The sequence below is a fragment of the Cyprinus carpio genome, chromosome B18 (assembly GCF_018340385.1).
Source record: "Cyprinus carpio isolate SPL01 chromosome B18, ASM1834038v1, whole genome shotgun sequence".
Lineage (NCBI taxonomy): Eukaryota > Metazoa > Chordata > Actinopteri > Cypriniformes > Cyprinidae > Cyprinus > Cyprinus carpio.
This window is the reverse complement of record NC_056614.1, coordinates 22,968,024-22,987,730: the sequence shown is the minus strand read 5'-3', so window position 1 is coordinate 22,987,730 and position 19,707 is coordinate 22,968,024. Positions and strand designations below refer to the sequence as shown.

At 35.7% G+C, this 19,707-nt stretch overlaps 1 protein-coding gene across 15 annotated transcripts in view; it reads right to left on the bottom strand.

The window, feature by feature from the left end:
* LOC109055058 (SH3 and multiple ankyrin repeat domains protein 3-like) overlaps positions 1-19,707 on the bottom strand; it is a 171,963-nt gene that overhangs the window by 76,447 nt on the left and 75,809 nt on the right. For all 15 annotated transcript variants that reach the window (XR_006157143.1, XR_006157141.1, XR_006157140.1 and 12 more), the window contains 3 exons: positions 17,458-17,535; positions 14,694-14,760; positions 11,591-11,933 (listed from right to left, as the gene is read on the bottom strand). Coding sequence is in view for 11 of the 15 variants with exons in the window: in XM_042744420.1 (XP_042600354.1) it covers positions 11,591-11,933; positions 14,694-14,760; positions 17,458-17,535 (488 nt within the window). In the remaining 4 variants the exon portion in view is untranslated. The remainder of the gene's footprint in view (positions 1-11,590; positions 11,934-14,693; positions 14,761-17,457; positions 17,536-19,707) is intronic.

Genomic DNA, 19,707 nt, shown 5'->3' with positions numbered 1-19,707 from the left:
GAGAGTTGATAAGAAACCAAGAGAGGAAAAGAAAAGGGCCGTAAAGCAAAGAAGGGTGGAAAAGAGAAAGTATTAGAGAAGAAATGATGGACAGAGGCTGTAAGAAGTGAGAGAATGGATGAGCGACAGAGAGGTATGGAGTCCTGTCGTCACGGTTTCCTCTGACTCAGTATTGATCAGTCAGAGCCGCCACAAGCCTGTAATAAACAGCGCTGAAAATCATCGGCGGGCTCTGCAGTAATACCATATTTCACACACATCAATCATCATAAAAACAGACATACACAGCCTCTGACAAGTGTTCTTTTTATTTAGGACATTTGTAAGACGATAGATTTGAAGCAGTGCAGGTTTAGGGTTAGTAGAATAAGTTGACATACTTACTTAGTTTCTCATAGTCAGTGTGTTGTATGTTGTGGACCCATTAAAATAAAGTGTTAGAAGATATTTAGCAGACAGTCTACTAATACACTAATGACTGCTAGTTGACAAGTAATTGCAAAGTTACTTACTGTTAGTATAATGTCTAAAGTGAACTATACCAAAATAAAGTGTTACCTTCAAACTTTCTTGTGATGTTTAAAACGGTTCAATTCAATGTAAATGTAAATATGTAAATATGTCTATGATGGCTAAAATGTTAAATTAAAACATTCAAATATTCATAAGATGGCCATAAATGTTTCATTCAAAAGCATTTAACTTAAACACACCTATGATGCCTAAACATGTTTAATATGAACATTTTAATCTATGTCATGCTCTAATGATGCTGTATATTGACAGGCACTTTCACTTTCACATAAACATATACAGGCAAGCATTTATGTTTTTCAAGCAAATGTCTATAATGCCTAAAAATTGATTTTAGGATTTTGGGATTTTAAAAACAGTAACACAAAATGATGTCCAAATGGTTTGGTTCAGATGTGCCTGCAATGATCAAAACGTTCGATTAAGAATAATAATAAATAAATAAATAAAAATGCCTATGATGAATGTGTTCAATTTGAAAATTAAAACACAGCTTTAAAGCCAAAAAATGTTTATAAATATTCAAACATTCCTACATTGCCTCGAAATGTTTTATTTGAACATTCAAACATGTCTATGTTGTCTAAAACATACTAAGTAGGAAGCTCCCCGGGTTTTGAATTCTATAAGACCAGAGCCTCATTCTAACTACTTTACTTCAGCTCTCACATGTGTTTCTCTGTCGAGAAGGACTGACCTCATTCAAACTTTAATGACACGCACATATACAAACATGTGTAACCCTCAGAACCCCACACTGTCTCACACACAACAACAACCCAGCCCTAATCGAACACACTAAACCCCTCAGGCATACAGTGTCCTGGTGAAAGGTATGACAAAGTGTTATATTGGCTCTATACCTCTTCTGAGCATCCTCTCACCAACTATACTTCGGTAACCCTGGCAACTGCCATCATGGAGAGATAAATTGAAAGCAACTGTCTTGATTCGCCGGGTGCTCGTGTCAACAATGAATCAGAGGCTTCTTTTCTGCCGTCTCTCACGATTCTTGGTCTCTCTTTAGGTAACAGCAGCTTGATCCGAAGTCAAAGACTACCTCTCCATGCTGTCATCATGCTGTGAATAACTCCACAGACTTACTAGTCATATGTGTGTTATCTGGGGCCACAGACACAAGCATCTCAACTTTCTCCACTTTCTACAACATGATAGATATGTTGTTGTTAACTAAATGTAAAACTACTAAAAAAGGATTGTTGTTTGAAATAAAGCTGAATTTAAATATAAATATTAGATTTTTATTAACCTATAAAAATAGAAATCTATCTATCTATCTATCTATCTATCTATCTATCTATCTAAAAATATATAAAATTACTGTTGTTAACTAAAACTATACAAAAACTTAAAATATAAATATTAGATTGAAAAACGTCAATTTAAAAACTACAGAAAAATAAATATCTATAATGAAAAACTTAAAAAATAAAATAAAAAATTACTACTGCACATAAAATTTCCAAAAATAACTAAAATGACAAAACTTAATATATAAGATGATTGATCAGTTTTCTTTTTAATTATAGTTATATTTTGAAGTATATATTATATTAGTCTCCTTTTTTTTCAGTTTATATTTCTATAGGTTAAGTTTACATTTTTATCAAAAATTATATATATGTGTGTGTGTGTTTGTTTATATGATTTATTCATATACTGTTTTATATATGTTCATATATATCTTTTTTTTTTGTATTTTACAATAGAATACTATTTTTAAGATACAGAAACTATTTTTTAAAAAAATAATCCAGGTGAAATATTTTGCAGTACTTGAGGGAAACATATTTGTGCATTTGTGTGACAGGTTATTTAGCATATATTACAACTAAGGTCACAAAGAAAAATTGATGTCATTGGCATCACAAAAATAGATTCAATGTGACTTGTTTTTTTAGCACAGCTTTGTCATCAGCTGTATCGCACTGCTATCAAACTACGCTTTTCTTTAAAAATGTCAGCTAAAGAAAGCTTCCACCTTCGCCTGACAATAAGCATAAAACTAAAAGACTTTATCTGGAAGAAATGACCCTTTGAGCTATGAAAAAATTATGTTGAGACCAACCAGTCCAGCCACAATGGAGAGACTCATATGCTTTGTAATAACAGAATAAGGCATTGGAATCAGTCATTATCTTGCAAACGGTTATTTGCATAAGTGCACAATCGCAAAATGGTCTCTGTGGACGGACTAAGATGAAAGAATGAAATGAGTTATGTCTCGTTATCTCTCATCATCTCGTCTGTTCTTTTGTCAGAATCTCTCTCAGTCTGTCTTGCCCCTTTTAGGGGTTAATTGAGTGTAATGGAGTCGGTGTGAAGTCCTTCCTCCGACAGAGCCTAGATGTGTGTGTGTATGTGTGAATGTTTGTGTTTACTGGGTCATCCCAACCTCCCAGCAATTTTGGAAACACTGCTATCAACCAAAAATTACCTTTTTCTCCTCTCTCTCTCTCAGTTCCTTTTCTTCAGTTTTTTTCTTTTTAATACTTCTGAATATTTTGCAAAGAGAAAGACAATCGTGCTATCACAAGAGTACTGGGTGAATCACATAAAACCTGTTAAGAAATGACATATTTCAAGTTTTAGAATCATTTAGCCGTTTTGCAGTATGACAATTTTCATGGGAAATAAATAAACAAATAAATGAAACTGTACTCTTATTTGTGGATTTATAAAAAATAATTTATTTGAAAATATTATCAAATGATTTGTTATATTTTTATCATTTACACTAAATAAAAACAATGATATTTTAAAGTATTACAATAGCTTTTGCAGTAATAGTTTACTCTGTTAAATGTAACATTTATTTAACAGAAATCAACACTGAGAAGTAAAATCATGATTCTGACTTGAATTATTATGCAAAATATTATATGTATAAATAATATATATTTGTTTAAATTAGATTTCATACACTGCATTTCTTATTTAAAAATCAAATATTTATAATTAATAAACTATAGTTAGTAAATATTCTTTTTCTGTTGATTCTGGGGTGAAATGTCACCTGGGCATGTTTTTGTGAGATTCACCCAGAAATAAATTATTTGATGCTTTGGTTTAAAACCCAAATGACCATGAGTGTGGAGAAGGAATAAGCCAGAGCTAAAGGATAAGCCAATAGGAATGCAGAAGATGATATTGACCTCACCACCACCCCTTAAATCTCCCGTCGTCCAATAGGAAATCAGTTTACGGTCTGGATGTCCTGAGGGTGGAATCCATCATGGAAAGCTCCAGACTGAGAGAGTGCTCTTTCAGAGTGACACCTCATTTACCTGCCTTGCACAAACAAAACAGATTCCCTTTTGCCATCAATAAATCACTCAATTCTCCTTCCCTCTCTCTTTTTTCCCCCTCTCTAAACGGAGCTCATAAATCGGCAAAGTAATGAAACAGCAGAAGTGAGGTAAGGTCTAAATTTTAGCCTCTTAACTGGTGGTAAAAGAGACATGTTAATGATGAGTGATGAGCTTTTACCTTTCATTCACACCGGCCCATCGGAATGCTTTTATCATCATATTTTCACATGAAAGAAAACTTACACTTAGTTTTCACTGTGTAGTATTCATTAGGAACACTGCAAGAGATATTCAGAGCTTTAATGAGATATTTTTTTTTTCACTCACAAGGGTGTAAAACTAAACCAACAACACAGTTGTTGTCCGGTCTCAATATCACGATAGCCAATTTAAACAGCTACTACTGAGCGGAGCAAAAATCTGTAATATGCATGTCACCTTTATTTATACAATGAAATCCAAAAGAACAATCTCCCAGACTGTTCATTATTTCTGAACTCTCTGTCTATGACAGACTTCATCAAGATCCTGTCTCATATATTACATAACTGCTTAAAGGCCAATGTTTTGAAATTGACAATGACATTTAAATACGGCAATGAATCCCATAAATTAGCATTCTGTGTGTATGAACACAGGAGTCACCCCTGAAACTGTTTCCACATCATATTGATGTTACAAGGAAACATACATTTGGTGATATTTTTGATCACATTAATTAATGTTGGTGACTGGAGACTTATTAATAGCTGATGAAATGAAAAACTACCAGTTACAGACAGATTTTTTGGTTTGAGCTTGCTGGACTGCAAAGTTGCATGCAGAAAAAAAAATAAATAAATAAAAAAATAAAATAAAATAAAAAAAAATAAAAATAAATAAATAAATAAAATAAAATAAAATATATATTTTTTTCAGTAAAAATATAAAAATATATATTACAATTATTATTAAGATATTATATCTTTTTTTTTTTTTGAGTTTATAAAATATCTTGCAATAGGGTAAAAAATAAAAACTGATTCAAAGGGAAAAGTTTATTTTACTTATCCCTTTAGCATTTTTAAAATATATTTTAACCATAAATTCTTTTATTTTCTAAAGATTTTTCAGAAAATAACAGTTCAGATTTTGGCATTATGCTTCTCAAGTAAATGTATAAGAGTGATAACTCTTTACATATTTGTAATGGAAAACAAGACAAAAATATTCATTGCAGTGTCATTTAAAGTGGCTGAGCTACTGTCACACTAAATTCCTTGTAATTTATTTTTATAAATATTATATATTACCAATTTTTATTGTTATTTAATTTCTCTAAACATGAACAACTTTGATGGTTTAAATATTTGTTTAGAACTTTGAGGTACACACACAACATCACCTCGATCTAAACCTAATTTTTTCTTTTTATAACTTAAGGATTCATATCATAGCAAGGTCCAAATTTAACTCGATATCATACACTGTCAACAAATAACACTCGTGCTTGACCTCTGACCTTTGATTCCTCTGTGCTGTTGCTGCTCGTGCACCCAGCGGCCTGTGATCTCTAAATCCACTTTGACAATATTTAGAACAACATGTCATGGCCTCGAATCTGACCCTGAACAGGAAGTGGGCGGCCAGCGCTGACCGCACCGCTACGGCACTAATTACACACTCTCCTGGTCACCACGCTCACCTCAGGGAGTGACAGGTGGACACAGCCAGACAAAGGGCAATGACCAGAGAGAAAGAGAGGGGACTTTTATAGAACGCCGGACACCAAGGACAGGCGCTTTGGCTTAATTCCTGCCGGAATCATCACATTCTACGTTTTAAACACAAACAAACTGCAAACCACACAAACACACGTTATTAATATTAGCGGGCCAGGATGTCAGGAAATACTGACAGATGGACAACTAGGACAGAACACAGCAAACACCCCTCAGGGCCACACAAAGAAAGAGAGTGAGCCCTAAAGTGTTGTTCTGCAGCAGAAATACCTTACACCTGCTGGTAAAATTAGAGTCCTGAGGTCCAAATTAGCACACAAAGACACTTGTTTTGCTGAAGTGAAGTTAAACAGCACAAAAGAACTGCTTCAGAAAGTAGCCATCACTTTTCTAACCTACAAAACAGCATTATCTACCCTGTGTAATATCTAGCCATTTTGAAATATGACTGTAGTAAACAATTCTGTATAGATCATCTGTAGTCTAGGAACAGACATGCTCTCAACACACACACACACACACACACACAAACACACACACACACACACACACACACACACACACACACACACACACACACACACACACACACACACACACACACACACACACACACACACAAAATGCCAAAATGTGAAATGAAAGAGCATATATGCTTTGTGAATAGGTATATCTAAAAATGCATTGAGATGTATAATTTGTTCAAGAGAAACTTATAAACTATGAATATACACTACTGTTCAAAAGTTTGGGGTCAGTATCAATTTTTTATTATTTTTTTTCACCAAAGAAACATTCTGCAAGGACACATTAAATTGATCAAAATTGACAGTAAGGACATCTATAATGTTGCAAAAGATACTAAATTCCTCCTGAGGGGGGAAAAACAGAGTTTCCACAAAAATATTAAGCAGCAACAACTGTATTCAACATTGATAAATGTTTCTTGTGCAGCAAAACAGCATATTAAACAGATTTCTGAAGGATTGGGTGACATCAATTACATTCTAAAATACACATTTTAAATTGTAATAATTTCACAAAGTTACTGTTATTGTATTTTTTAGCAAATAAATGCAGCATTGGTGAGCTTAAGACACTTTCAAAAACATTAAAAATCTTACTGATCCCAATTTTTTGAACAGTCGTTTATTCATAATTAATGCAATACTAACACATATTGATAAAAAAGCTCTAATTGAAATTATTACATGATATGGTGATTCATTTAATGCATTAATCCCACTGATTTAATTAATCTTACTATTTCCTGAGAAATATCTCCAGATGAAGGTAATTCAAAAACATCTGAAAGCTTTGAAAGGTGAAAGCTTTGAATAGACAAAAAATGGTTTTAGAAGTCGATATATTGTTTGTTTTATTACCATATAAAAAGTATCATGTTGTTACAGTAGCTTAGTGAAATGCTAATGTCAAACTCAATGGGAAATTCGCTGTGATCGGGTCTCTCACTGTTTTGTGTGGCACATAATGGTGTGATTTAGTGCATTTCAGATGAGTGTTTCAGACAGTAGAAAAATTACACCTGCTATAAAAGGCAGTGTGGTGATAAACAACCTCTGCTGTGTCTCCAGTGTCAGATTTGTGCTGCAAAACACCCACTACCCACCAACCCTTGCTATAATTCAAAGTATTTCTTATTTACATTGGACGCAACTAAGAGTTTGACTTTCAAATTAATCCATGCAAGTTTAACATTTTCTTCCATTTAGAAACAACACAATTATAAAGTGCCACATCTCACGATCTCTAAAAACCTGTCAATCATCTCCTTGCAATAAATACACAATATGAGATTCAGAGCAATATAGCTGGGAAATTCAATAAGGCCTGTTGGAGTCCCAAAACACAGTCGATTCCAGCAATGTCCTGCAGCTCTGCAGGAGAGGAGAGTCTAATCTGAATATATATTAAACATTTGAATAGCATGATTTAAAAGCAAGATGTTGATCAAATGCTGCTTTGTGAGGATGTGATAGATTACAACAGTATGAGTATTTTAGATGGACGAGAATGAGCAGAGAAATCCCAGTGATTTCATTCAATACAGGTCTCTAAAACACTACAGTATTACCATAAAAACATCTACATGCAAAACAACCAATTTAATCATAACATGGTATTTTGTGAGGTATCTTACAGTATCATTTATTTACCATGCATGGGAATATGATTAACCACTACCATAACATTGCTCTTAGAGTTACTGTGACTGTTCTGTGGTACAGTGATGGAATCAGATGGGATTACGATGGTACTTTGAACATGTAACAGGGTAGTAGCATTGTCAAACTGACAGTACTAATAATTATCATGTATATTACTATTTGTATTTTCAAATCACTCCTTCAATAGTTTCACCATGAGGAAACAAAAAAGAAAAGGTCGGCAACAGTGGCACGCAGAGGGATAATTGCTGGCAGTAGGGAAAACTGCATACTGGCGTAAATTTTGAGGTAATAACTTTTCATAGTCACACAGCCTGTTAGGAGCTATAAACACTATTAAAGTGTGAGAATTAACTTGTGCTAGTCCATGGATGGGTGCGCGACAGCTGCCTATAGGCACTTCTGATCAAAGCCTCAGCGGTCTAACAGCGCTTGTCAATGTCGAAATGACTGAGATGGCCAATCAAATCAAAGTAGGCGGGGTTTACTGTTGACAGAACAGAGCGCGGAGCATCAGTTTAACATTAAAGAGAGCGAGGAAAGATGAAGCTGCGAATCATTTAATATTAGTCAACTTTTAACAATACGTTTTACGATAGAAATGTTAAATGACCGACAGCCATGTCCAGTGATGCAAACTACTATATGGCCATTTTGAGAGAGAGAGAGAGAGAGAGAGAGAGAGAGAGAGAGAGAGACGTGTAAATTGTCTGCGTTTTGTGTCACTCTCTACAAACAATGAAGCTGAGTTTAGTTACTCAAAAAAACAGCGATTTTACCCCCTCATTGCTGAGAAATATGTAGCGATTCAGTATTGATTAATAAAAGTCATGTTGCAGCACTGACAACAAGTTTATGAGCTTCTGAATGTAACTTTTTGCAAAGCGCGATCTCAGATCTCTGTTTGCGAGTGTGTGCGTGCACATCAATTAAAGCAGTACATCAATATAGAACGGTGATTAAACTGAACGGTTACAGTGGTGTTCAGTACGGTCACACTGTATATCTGTTATTCAAGAAACTTTTGAAAAGTTCAAAAAATAAATGAATGGAAAAACCCTCAGAAATTTTTTGCATGAAAATCAAGTAGGCCTATTGTTTTTTATTGTATGTACTGTATAGATACATAATGCATTGGGGGTGGGGGGGGCACAGTGGCTAACCAGAAAAATTTAAAATGGCACGTCATGCCGAAAAGGTTGCAGACCTCTGCTATAGTCCAAATCCTGTGGTACCAGTGAATCATGGTACCACCATAATACATTTGTAAGTCAAGATTTTAAAAATAGAAACAAAATTTGTCATTGTTTGACCCCTCTTGCTGCGGGCAATGTCTGACCGATATGTTGACAGCTACAATTAATCATTGATTATTGACAGTGCTGTTACTGGAGGAATGAATATTCACAAGCCTAGAAGGAATCTGCAGACTTTTCTATGCTGATTTGTTGGGGATGGACATAAACATGGAAAATGTGGTTAGATGAATAAACTACATTCGGTCACACTTTATACACAAGGGCCAATTCTTGCTATTAACAAACCATTAACTATTACCATTTTTGTCTCAACAAACTCTTGCTGCTTACTAATAATTAGTAAAGTAGTTGATAAGTTTAGGATTAGGGATGTAGAATATTGTCATGCAGAATATGTGACCCTGGACCAGTCACACAGGTACATTTGTAGCAATAGCCAAAAATACATTGTATGGGTCAAAATGATTTTTAAAAATATTTTTTTATTACTAATATGTGTTGCTTAGGACTTAATTTGGACAACTTTAAAGGCGATTTTCTAAATTGTTTTTTTTTTTGCACCCTAAGACAGGCACGTGGCCCCTCAGATTTCTGGGCCAAGTGGATTTTGAATGCAGCTTCCAAAAGACAAAAATAAATAAATAAAAAAAATTGGCCGAATAATATTTTTATATTTGATACAATCACACCGGTATGATTAGATCGTTCAGTGCGGCACAGCCTCAGCTGCTAAATTCAAATCTGTGTTCGCGCTTTGGCTGGCGCCAAGACAGTGTTGTACAGTGCTGTTTTATAACCAATCACACACGATACTGTTGAGTTTATGAATGCAATGGCCAATCAGAGGCGTTCAGATGAGTCATTGCTGAAACGCTGTGTTTTGTTCACTTGCTCGCTGACTGAATTATCTGGCGAATTCTCTCATCAGAAACAACAAAGTGCTGATGTGCGTATGAATGTAAGTAAGATATTCCTTTCACAGTGTAAACAGCTTCAGTGAGCATAACTGTACATACAATTAATTTATATTTCGATTTATTTTTCAATATTTGCCTATTTATATTTACATATGTGTATTTTTTATTTGTTTTGGTCTGTGTGTTGTTGTCTCTGTGCACTGGAAGTTAATGTCACTAAAACAAATTCCTTAAAGCAATAAAGCTCTTTCTGATTCTGATTCTGATTCTAATGGGAGTTTTTGAGAGTGCCTGAACTCTGGCTAGACTTAATGAAAATGTTATTTGATAATGTAAATGTTCTTTACTCTCTGTAAAATGAAAGTGTTATAATTAGTAACTTACAATATTGTTATTAATTCACATTAAATGCAAAGTCAGTTGTAATAAAAATATTTTATGGCATGACACCCATATCTGGAACTTTAGTAAAAAGACGTGTTTTGTATGTGTAGTTAATAGATTAAAATGTTGGTTTTTTTTGGTAATCAGCATTTATTGATCAAATAACAATCTATAAAGGTGCAAAACGCATTTACTTAGGCTACATATACTTGAGAATCGATATATTTCCTAATAAAGTTAACACGTTTGGAAATATTTTGAATAAAAAGGAAAAAAATAAATACCCCCCCACCCATTCACCCCCTCAAAAATCTTGAGTGCATGACACCCCTGCCCAGATTTTCAAATAGTTGTTGTTGTACTAACAAACCATACAGTACATCAATGGAAAACTTATTTATTCAGCTGTATAAATCTCAATTTAAAAAATTTGACCCTTATGACTGGTTTTAATAGTGAGAATTAATCCCTTTACTAAAGTGTTACTGTTTTATAATGTATATATTTTTTTTATCTACCAGTACCTTACAGTAAATTTTGAATAATAGTTGTGTGTGTGTGTGGGGGGGGTCATCTTCATTCATCTTCAGAACACAAATTTAAAAGATATTTAAGCCGCTGCTTAGGTAACATGCAAACAGGATGAGGAGGAGAATAATTGTTGAATAAAGTCATTATTTTTGTTTTCTTTGCACAGAAAAAGTATTCGCATAGGTTTGTAAAATTATGGTTGAATCCCTGATGTCACATGGACTATTTTACCGATGTCCTTGCTACGCTTCTGTGCCTTGATCGTGGTAGGATCCTTGCTGTCTATGGGAGGGTCAGAAAGCTCTTGGATTTTATCAAAAATATCTTAATTTGTGTTCTAAAGATGAACGAAGGTCATACGGGTTTGAAATGACATGAGGGTGAGTAATTAATGGCTGCCCACTGCTCCAGGTATGTGTTCACGGTGTGTGTGTGTTCACTGCTGTGTGTGTGCACTTTGGATGGGTTAAATGCAGAGCACGAATTCTGAGTATGGGTCACCATACTTGGCTGTATGTCATGTCACTGTCACTAATGACAGAATTTTCATCTTTGGGTGAACTAACCCTTTAAGGATACCGGTTTGTAATCAAACTAGCAAAAATATATAATAATCAAACACCCAGTGGACAGGTAATTTTTACAAACATCGGGTGAAAATCTGTAAAACTTTTGTCAGAGTTCTGCAGGTGCAAACCAGGACTGTGGATGTGCGAAGCTCACCTGAGGCGTCCGCGGCTGTGGGAGTGCGTCAGGGGCGCGGTTCGGCGTACTGCGTGCGTGCCGGGCTCCTCGCTGACGCGCTGGAGGGAGGGCGAGCGGGAGTGCGAGGAGAGTGAGCTGCCTGTGCTCTGCAGGCTGCCATCGGCCGCCGCGTCGATCCCTGCATGCGCCAGAGGGGGCAGGCTCCTCAGAGACAGCACGGGTGAGTGGGCGGGGCCTGTGTCAGCCACGTTGTTCAGATTGTTGTCAGAGGCGGAGCGAGGCAGCGAGCGTGATGATGTCAGCGTGTCGCCTCCAGTCACATGCCGGCGATTTGTGTAGGAAGGCGTTTCCCTGAAAGGCACTGGAAACAGGAAGAGCAGGTGTCAACAAAAGGTCACATCGAACAAGAGGCAACTATATGTGACAAACTGTCAGGTACAATTAGCATAATTGGTAAATGAAGGGTACAGAAACCTCATCAGGCATTCAAAGAGGTAAACAAAAGACGTACTCGAATTACAAAGCACCTCATCTATAATTCATTAGCAAAACACACTTCCTCCTGTCCTGACCGCTAGCACAGCGGTCATTTGCTTGGCATGTTTTTGGGGTAAAAAACCGAACATTACACAACAAACTCTCTTGTTTACCAATAACTGAGAAGTGAGGCTGTTCTTTCCTTCCCACTGAGGAAAGCAATTAGTACAGACCATCAACACTAGATGGCAATATCTCACCTCTCCATGATGCAGGTAAAACTCTGTACTGATGCTGTTTTAAAGCTAATGTGTAGTTAAAAATGCACAGTGTCGTGTATATCAGGGTCAAAAGAGTTCATATGGCTCAATGACAGCCTTATTTAATGATATAACGAGAGAGAGAGAAACAGAGACAAGCAGGATAAAAGAGTGCACAGCGCTGTCATCCTGACATATGGTTTGCTGTCAGTCTCATAGCTGATTCTCTCTAATCTCTAATGTAAATTAAGTATTGATCAAACCGCTGTACTGAACATCAACCTGTCACCTGATCAGATATGAACAGCTCTCTGCCAATCAGACAAGGGTGTGAGAACAAGAACAAGCCACTCAATACAGTACATCCTAGAACTGTAGTTCTCAATTGGTTTCACTTAAATTAAAAACATTAAATGATGTATGTCATATTTCAAGATGTATGTAATATTTTGGAGCACTTCATGTTTCCTTCTGCTGACCAGCTTTTTGAAGATGCTGATTTCATTTTCCAGCAGGATTTGGCACCTGCCCACACTGCCAAAAGCACCAAAAGTTGGTTAAATGACCATGGTGTTGGTGTGCTTGACTGGCCAGCAAACTCACCAGACCTGAACCCCAGAGAGAATCTATGGGGTATTGTCAAAAGGGAAATGAGAAAAAGGAGAACAAAAAATGCAAAAGAGCTGAAGGCCACTGTCAAAGAAACCTGGGCTTCTATACCACCTCAGAAGTGCCACAAACTGATCACCTCCATGCCACGCTGAATTGAGGCAGTAATTAAAGCAAAAGGAGCCCCTACCAAGTATTGAGTACATGTACAGTAAATGAACATACTTTCCAGAAGGCCAACAATTCACTTTTTTTATTATTGGTCTTATGAAGTATTCTAATTCGTTGAGATAGTGAATTGGTGCGAGATATATGAATTGATAGTGAATTTTTTTTGTTAAATGTGAACCAAAATCATCACAATTAAAAGAACCAAAGACTTAAACTACTTCAGTCTGTGTGCACTGAATTTATTTAATACACGAGTTTCACAATTTGAGTTGAATTACTGAAATAAATGAATTTTTCCACAAGATTCTAATTTATTGAGATGCACCTGTATTTCTTAAATATAGATATACATGTTTGTGCATGCATTTTTATATACATAAATATACACACACATTGTATTATGTTATTTAGAAAGGCGATTAATCACAATTAATTGATTTGACAGCACTAATATATATATATATATTTGCAATAATATAGCAATAATATACATACATCTACACCATTTTGCATCGTAAGTACATTTCTCTTGTTTTAAGGATGAATAAATAAATAAAATGTACTGCTAAACAAGACTTATTTTGTGCAGCTCAGTGTTACTCTTTTGAATAGAAATATAGAAAAATAATTTAAAATTAAATTTAAATACAATTTACTGGAAAACAAGGCTTTTTTATTTAAAAAAGTAACAGTGCAGCTCAATGTTACTCATTTTTACTGCATTTGACTATGATTAATATTATTAAATTAACACGTCAAACTGACAGTACTAAAAATTATCATATATATTACTATTCGTATATTCAAATCAGTCCTCCTTCAAGAGTTTCACCCTGAGAAAACATCTAGGGCCACTTAAAATGGGCCGCTTGTTTAAGCAGTGTAAATACTGCGCTCTGTAGTCAAGCTGTCTGCTTGTTCAGGTCCTCTACTCTTCTGCCCATCCATTCAGAGTGAAAAGGCCAACTGTCCAACCCACTCAGGACACCCTCACTCACTCTCTCTTTTCCCCTCTCTCAGTGACTGATGGGAAGGAAATGAGAGTAGAGAGAGACAAAGAATAGACACACCATGAGAGGCAACACATCAGCTCCCGTACTGTAAACGGTGTGTTTTAAGGCCAGTTCAGATTCTGTGTGTGCGTGAGAGCGTCCGTCTCATCCTTCATCGAGGTCACACATGGTTCTGATGAGATACCTGAGCCTGCGGCTACACTCCCATTGGCTCAAATCAAACTCCCAGCACCTGCTGAGCCTCGGGGATTAACCCCGCTCTGTCGCCATGACAATGGTACTCCACACTAATGGGTACGATCCATTACAGCGGTGCGACAACTGGCTGCGATTCCCCGCCAGAACTACCGTGTGGAATGAGCTAGCCTTGCCCTCGATGCAGGCGAATAGAGTGATGACTCTCATTCACCCGAACACTGCAGACTCACAAACACACACGGACACACAAGGGGCCGCTCTCATTTTCATGTTTCCTGGCCGTGGCGCTCTGCTGCGTTTGTAAGGATTCATTAACACAAGGGATTGTTTGTGCTTGCTTGCAAGTTCGATAGCAGCTAATGATGGTGGAGGTACAGTATACGAGGCACTTACCAACATCTGATGCTTTGTGAGTCTTTATAATTTCTGCCAGGTCAAAGTTTCCAGCTATAATAGCCACCTATAGAGAGAAAGAAAAATGGGTTATTTTTCTGCCAAACATCCCTGGGCAAACAAAAACCCCCAGTTAGATGCAATTCAAACAGGATCTTATCCCTAGTAAAAAAGTTATATATTTAAAACACATTTCTTTCATAATAAGTATTGTTCAAATCTATTAACATGTTTACTGACATATAACATTTGAGACTTATTGATATAAAAATTATAATTACACTTTATTTAAAGTACTACTTATGCACAATGCACATTTCTTAATATTAAGCCTAAAATGTGTTTTAATGTCACTATTAATGAGGATTATATGATCTTTGAATAATATCAATCTTTAAATGCAGGATATTTAAAATGAGTTTGAAGCATACTTGCAGTAGTTTACTTTAGCACAATAAAATACTTCAGTATAGCTGGACTTAAGCACTGCTTCCACACAATTAACTTGCATTAAGCACAAAATTAGTTGTTCCAGTTTAGCAGACAAAAAACGAACAAACACTAAGTCAGCAATTCATAATCAATAATGTACTGTCTGTTTTCAGGCATTAGCTAATACAAAATCATTCTGACTGTACATTATTCTGTCTTCAAATAAATAAATAAATGGACATGAAATATTGATTATATAGCTGACTGTCAGAATATGGAGTGAAACTGCTGGCTGGCTATGACAATACTGTATAATTCATTTTAATCTCCATCTTGATAAACTGATATCAATTCTTACAGCAAATCCCAAGATTAATGTTTTAGTCTATTTAGACTATTTTCTGTTGGATGCATCAACTAAACTTCACTAAATATTATTCATAGCTTGCCTCCAACAATCGCAATTAGGATTGTTTTTTGTTACTTTAAATATGAAAAATGAAATTCAAACAATGAATACCATTTTGGCGTTCTTTAGTGTGGCGTAGTAGCAACGCAGAGCACGCATGAACGATCATTTCTTCCGTTTTACTAACCGTTACCACAAGAAGATACAGTACAACCTACTCAAATACAGTATATCATGTCTTATGAAATTGTGCAAACGTGTTTCAATTGAGGAATGTCATCAACATAACAGCTTGTAAACATGCTCAGGTCATGCACAGGTAAGCCTTCATTTTCCATATAGCTTGATAGTTAGCTAGAAAAAAATATTATTACATATGCACTATATTACATGTTCATTATATTCCTAGTGATGTCTCATTTATTAAATGTTTAAACACATCTGTCATTAAAAGAAACTATGACAGCCACCATTTAAATTTTTATATTTCAACAACGAATTAGAGTAAAATAGAAATGTTCATATAAAAACGAATGTGCAATTTAAATAATTGTATACCACGTTTGTATTTCAGTGTTAAAGGTTATATCTAAAAATAAATAGCAATTAAATCTGGACTCGGTATCAACTGACAGGGTTCCTTGTATAATTCACAGCTTTCTTAAGAAAAACTGACATGTACTGTACCTGATATATATCCAAACAAATTTATATAGAATCAGATCGATGCAAAAACTTGTGAATCCGATTTAAGCAAATTTGTGAAATGTGTCAATACCCAGGCCCTACAAAGTAGTATCATAGTAGGCCTATTACACTCAAATTTACATGATACACCATTATACTATGGCAATTTTTTACATGTGTATGGCAAACAAACAGGTCTCAAATAAGGACCAAAGTCCAATAACTCATGTGATTCTGTATAATATGATACTCACTCTCTCTCTTATGAATGTGAGGGCTAATTAACTTTTGCTCACTAAAAGCTGAATCAAAGCAGCTGTCTAATGGTTTCCGTGTTGGTTTATGCAGTCGCACCAAGTCGGGTTCCCCCTCCCCTTGTACTAACAAATTAACTTTGATCTGAGCTGAAAATCTGTGTCAACATCCATTTTACTGTGAGTTCAAGCAGCGAGCGTCATAGAAAAGAAACAGACAAACACCAATCCCAATATGCTGTTAGTATGTACACATGAAGCATCACATTGTACATTTGGAGCAGAAGGGCACGAGTGAACCATTTACTAGTCATGTTAACATGCCGCTTAAACTGACCAAACGCTAACATGGTTAATACACAGATCCAGCAAAACCAAACAACTTATGGAATATGGTGTTTGTAGGGGCAGTGTGAACTTTTTGGAGTAATATGTAACATATAGAATTTAGACAGTGGCATAGCAATAGACAGACACCATAGCAAATCAACAAAAAAGTAACAAAAAGTGCCATGGTTTCTTATCAGTTCTCTCTCTCTTTTTTTAACATGGTGCCATAGCCATACCACACTTTGAAATATAGTACCACTGTAGTACCATTTTATACCATCACCTTTTCATTATACTATTGATTAAATATGTTTATATTTACTATCAACATTTCCCACGACACTGTCCACCATATTTAATTAAAATGTTCTCTGAGGAGTGCTAAGCTAAATTTTGGTCAAATGAAGGCGTCTCATTATTTGGCAGCCTACCAGCCTTTTCGTTCAAAGTGCCTACAAATGTTATCTGGGTAGACGTTTTCATGTCCAGTGTGAATTCTCAAGACGCAGCCCTGAAACTGCTCTTGGCCTTAAGTTAAATACAGTTTGGCTCTGTGGGCAGTGAACGACAGCATCAGTTTAAATAAGACCCAGCTCCATTGACTCTTCCACGGTGTTTGATCTCCAGGAACCCAGAGGTCTTGCGCTCTCACCTGGAAGGCAGTTTGGCTGTTGTAGTTCTTAATCTCCTTATTCGCTCCTCTGAACAGCAGAACTCTCGCGCAGCTATCCTGGAGAGAGACAAACAGAGAGATTACAAGCATCGTGATAATTTGTCGCTAGTAAAACGCGGACATTGCATGTCCACGAAAATGTGCCTGAACGGGATGAGTGTGTTTGTGTGCACGCATGTCGCTTTCACAACAACAGAAATGACAAAACTGATGTACCACTGGGACCAATTAGCTCACCAGCTCATATGTAGGTCTGCTATCAGAGAGTAAAACAGAGAGAGAGAGTTACTCTAATGGCAGTGTTTCTCTATGGGCATCCGAGACGGAGTGTTTAGAAGGTCAGCACAGCATCTGGCTATCATCCCTCTCTCTCTCTTTCTCTGTAGACAGTTTTGACAGTCCATGCACACATTACTACGCAGACATGACTCAGCTGGGATTGGTGTCCTAGTTTCCTAACAGTGGTGAGTAAACATCACAGCGTCTCTTGGCCCACTAACACACCTTCAATGGAACCTTAATTACACTTGTGGTGCACTTCCTGTCTGTCTCCCTCTCAAGCACACACAAATCAGATGTGTCTCTGGTAAAGACACTTTTTATAACTTATTTTTTTGTTTTTGTTTTGGATTCATCCAAAGTGAAAGACATTTATAATGTTGCAAAAAATCTATTTCAAATAAATGCTATTCTTTTTTTCAGATTTTCATTTTCAATTTTTTTCCACAAAACTAATGAGCAGCACTGCCGTTTTCAACATTGATAATAATAAGAAATGTTTCTTGGGCATCAAATCAGCATATTAGAATGATTTCTGAAGGATCAAAATAATGAGTCATGGCTGCTAAAATTCAGCTTAAACAATACAGAAATAAATTACATTTTAAAATACGTGACCCTGGAGCACAAAACCAGTCTCGAGTCGCTGGGGTATGTTTGTAGCAATAGCCAAAAATACACTGTATGGGTCAAAATGATTGATTTTTCTTTTATGCCAAAAATCATTAGAACATTAAGTAAAGATCATGTTCTATGAAGATATTTTGTAAATTTTATACCGTAAATATATCTAAACCAAATTTTTGATCAGTAAAATGCATTGCTAAGAACTTCATTTGGACAACTTTAAAGGTGATTTTTTTTCAATATTTAGATTTTTTTTGCACCCTCAGATTCAAGATTTTCAAATAGTTGTATCTCGGCTAAATATTGTCCAATCCTAACATCAATGAAATCCTGACATCTTATTTATTCAGCTTTCAGATGATGTATAAATCTAAATTTTGAAAAACTGACCCTTATGACTGGTTTTGTGGTCCAGGGTATATTCAAACAGAAACTGTCATTTTAAATTGTAATAATATTCATAATATTACTGTTTTTACTGTATTTTTGATCAAATAAATGCAACCTTGGTGAGCATGAGAAACTCTTTCAGAAACCTTTCAAAATTATACTAAAACTTTTTAAATTATACAAAATTGGAGCTGAACTTGACTGCAGATGGAAGTTCAAGTTGAGTGCATTGCATTGTGGGATATAGTAACTCACACAGGGTAGGCCCATATTGAAATACTAGTTTACTACAAAACACTGCACACTGTAAGATGTATACTGGCAAGTGTTTAAAAATAACAAGTGAAATACTATTATAAAACACAAAGTAAGTGAATACTTGAAATATTAATGTTTCAAATAGTTGCATGCATACATATCTATTATCATATGAAATATAAAATATTTTGTATTTTCAGTCTAATTTTATGAAAGACATCTCAAATTATGTCAGTCGGATCAGATAATGAGTCAAGAAACAAACTGCATCCGGTGCACTCACGTCAAGTCTTTGCATTGTGGAATACCCATGCATTCTATACAGCACATACTGCAAAAACAGCAGTATGTCAGTAGTATGATAGCATGCTATTCAGAACACAGTCTGTCATACAGGAGACAGAGTGGAGCACTGCATGTGTTTAATGCTACGGCTCTGTGAAAAAATCAATATGTAATTTCGACTACAGAGTGAATTAACAGAACGATGATTGAGCTTCTACATCACACAGATCCCCCCCCCCCTTTCTTTTTGTCTTTTGCTCTCTATCTCTGATACACTCTTCTGCACTATTGATCCATTTAAAGGACACAAACACTCAGAACTGAAAAATAATATGCTATACACACTAATGTAAAACAATAAATCAAAAGTCATCAGAGCTGCAGCGGTCT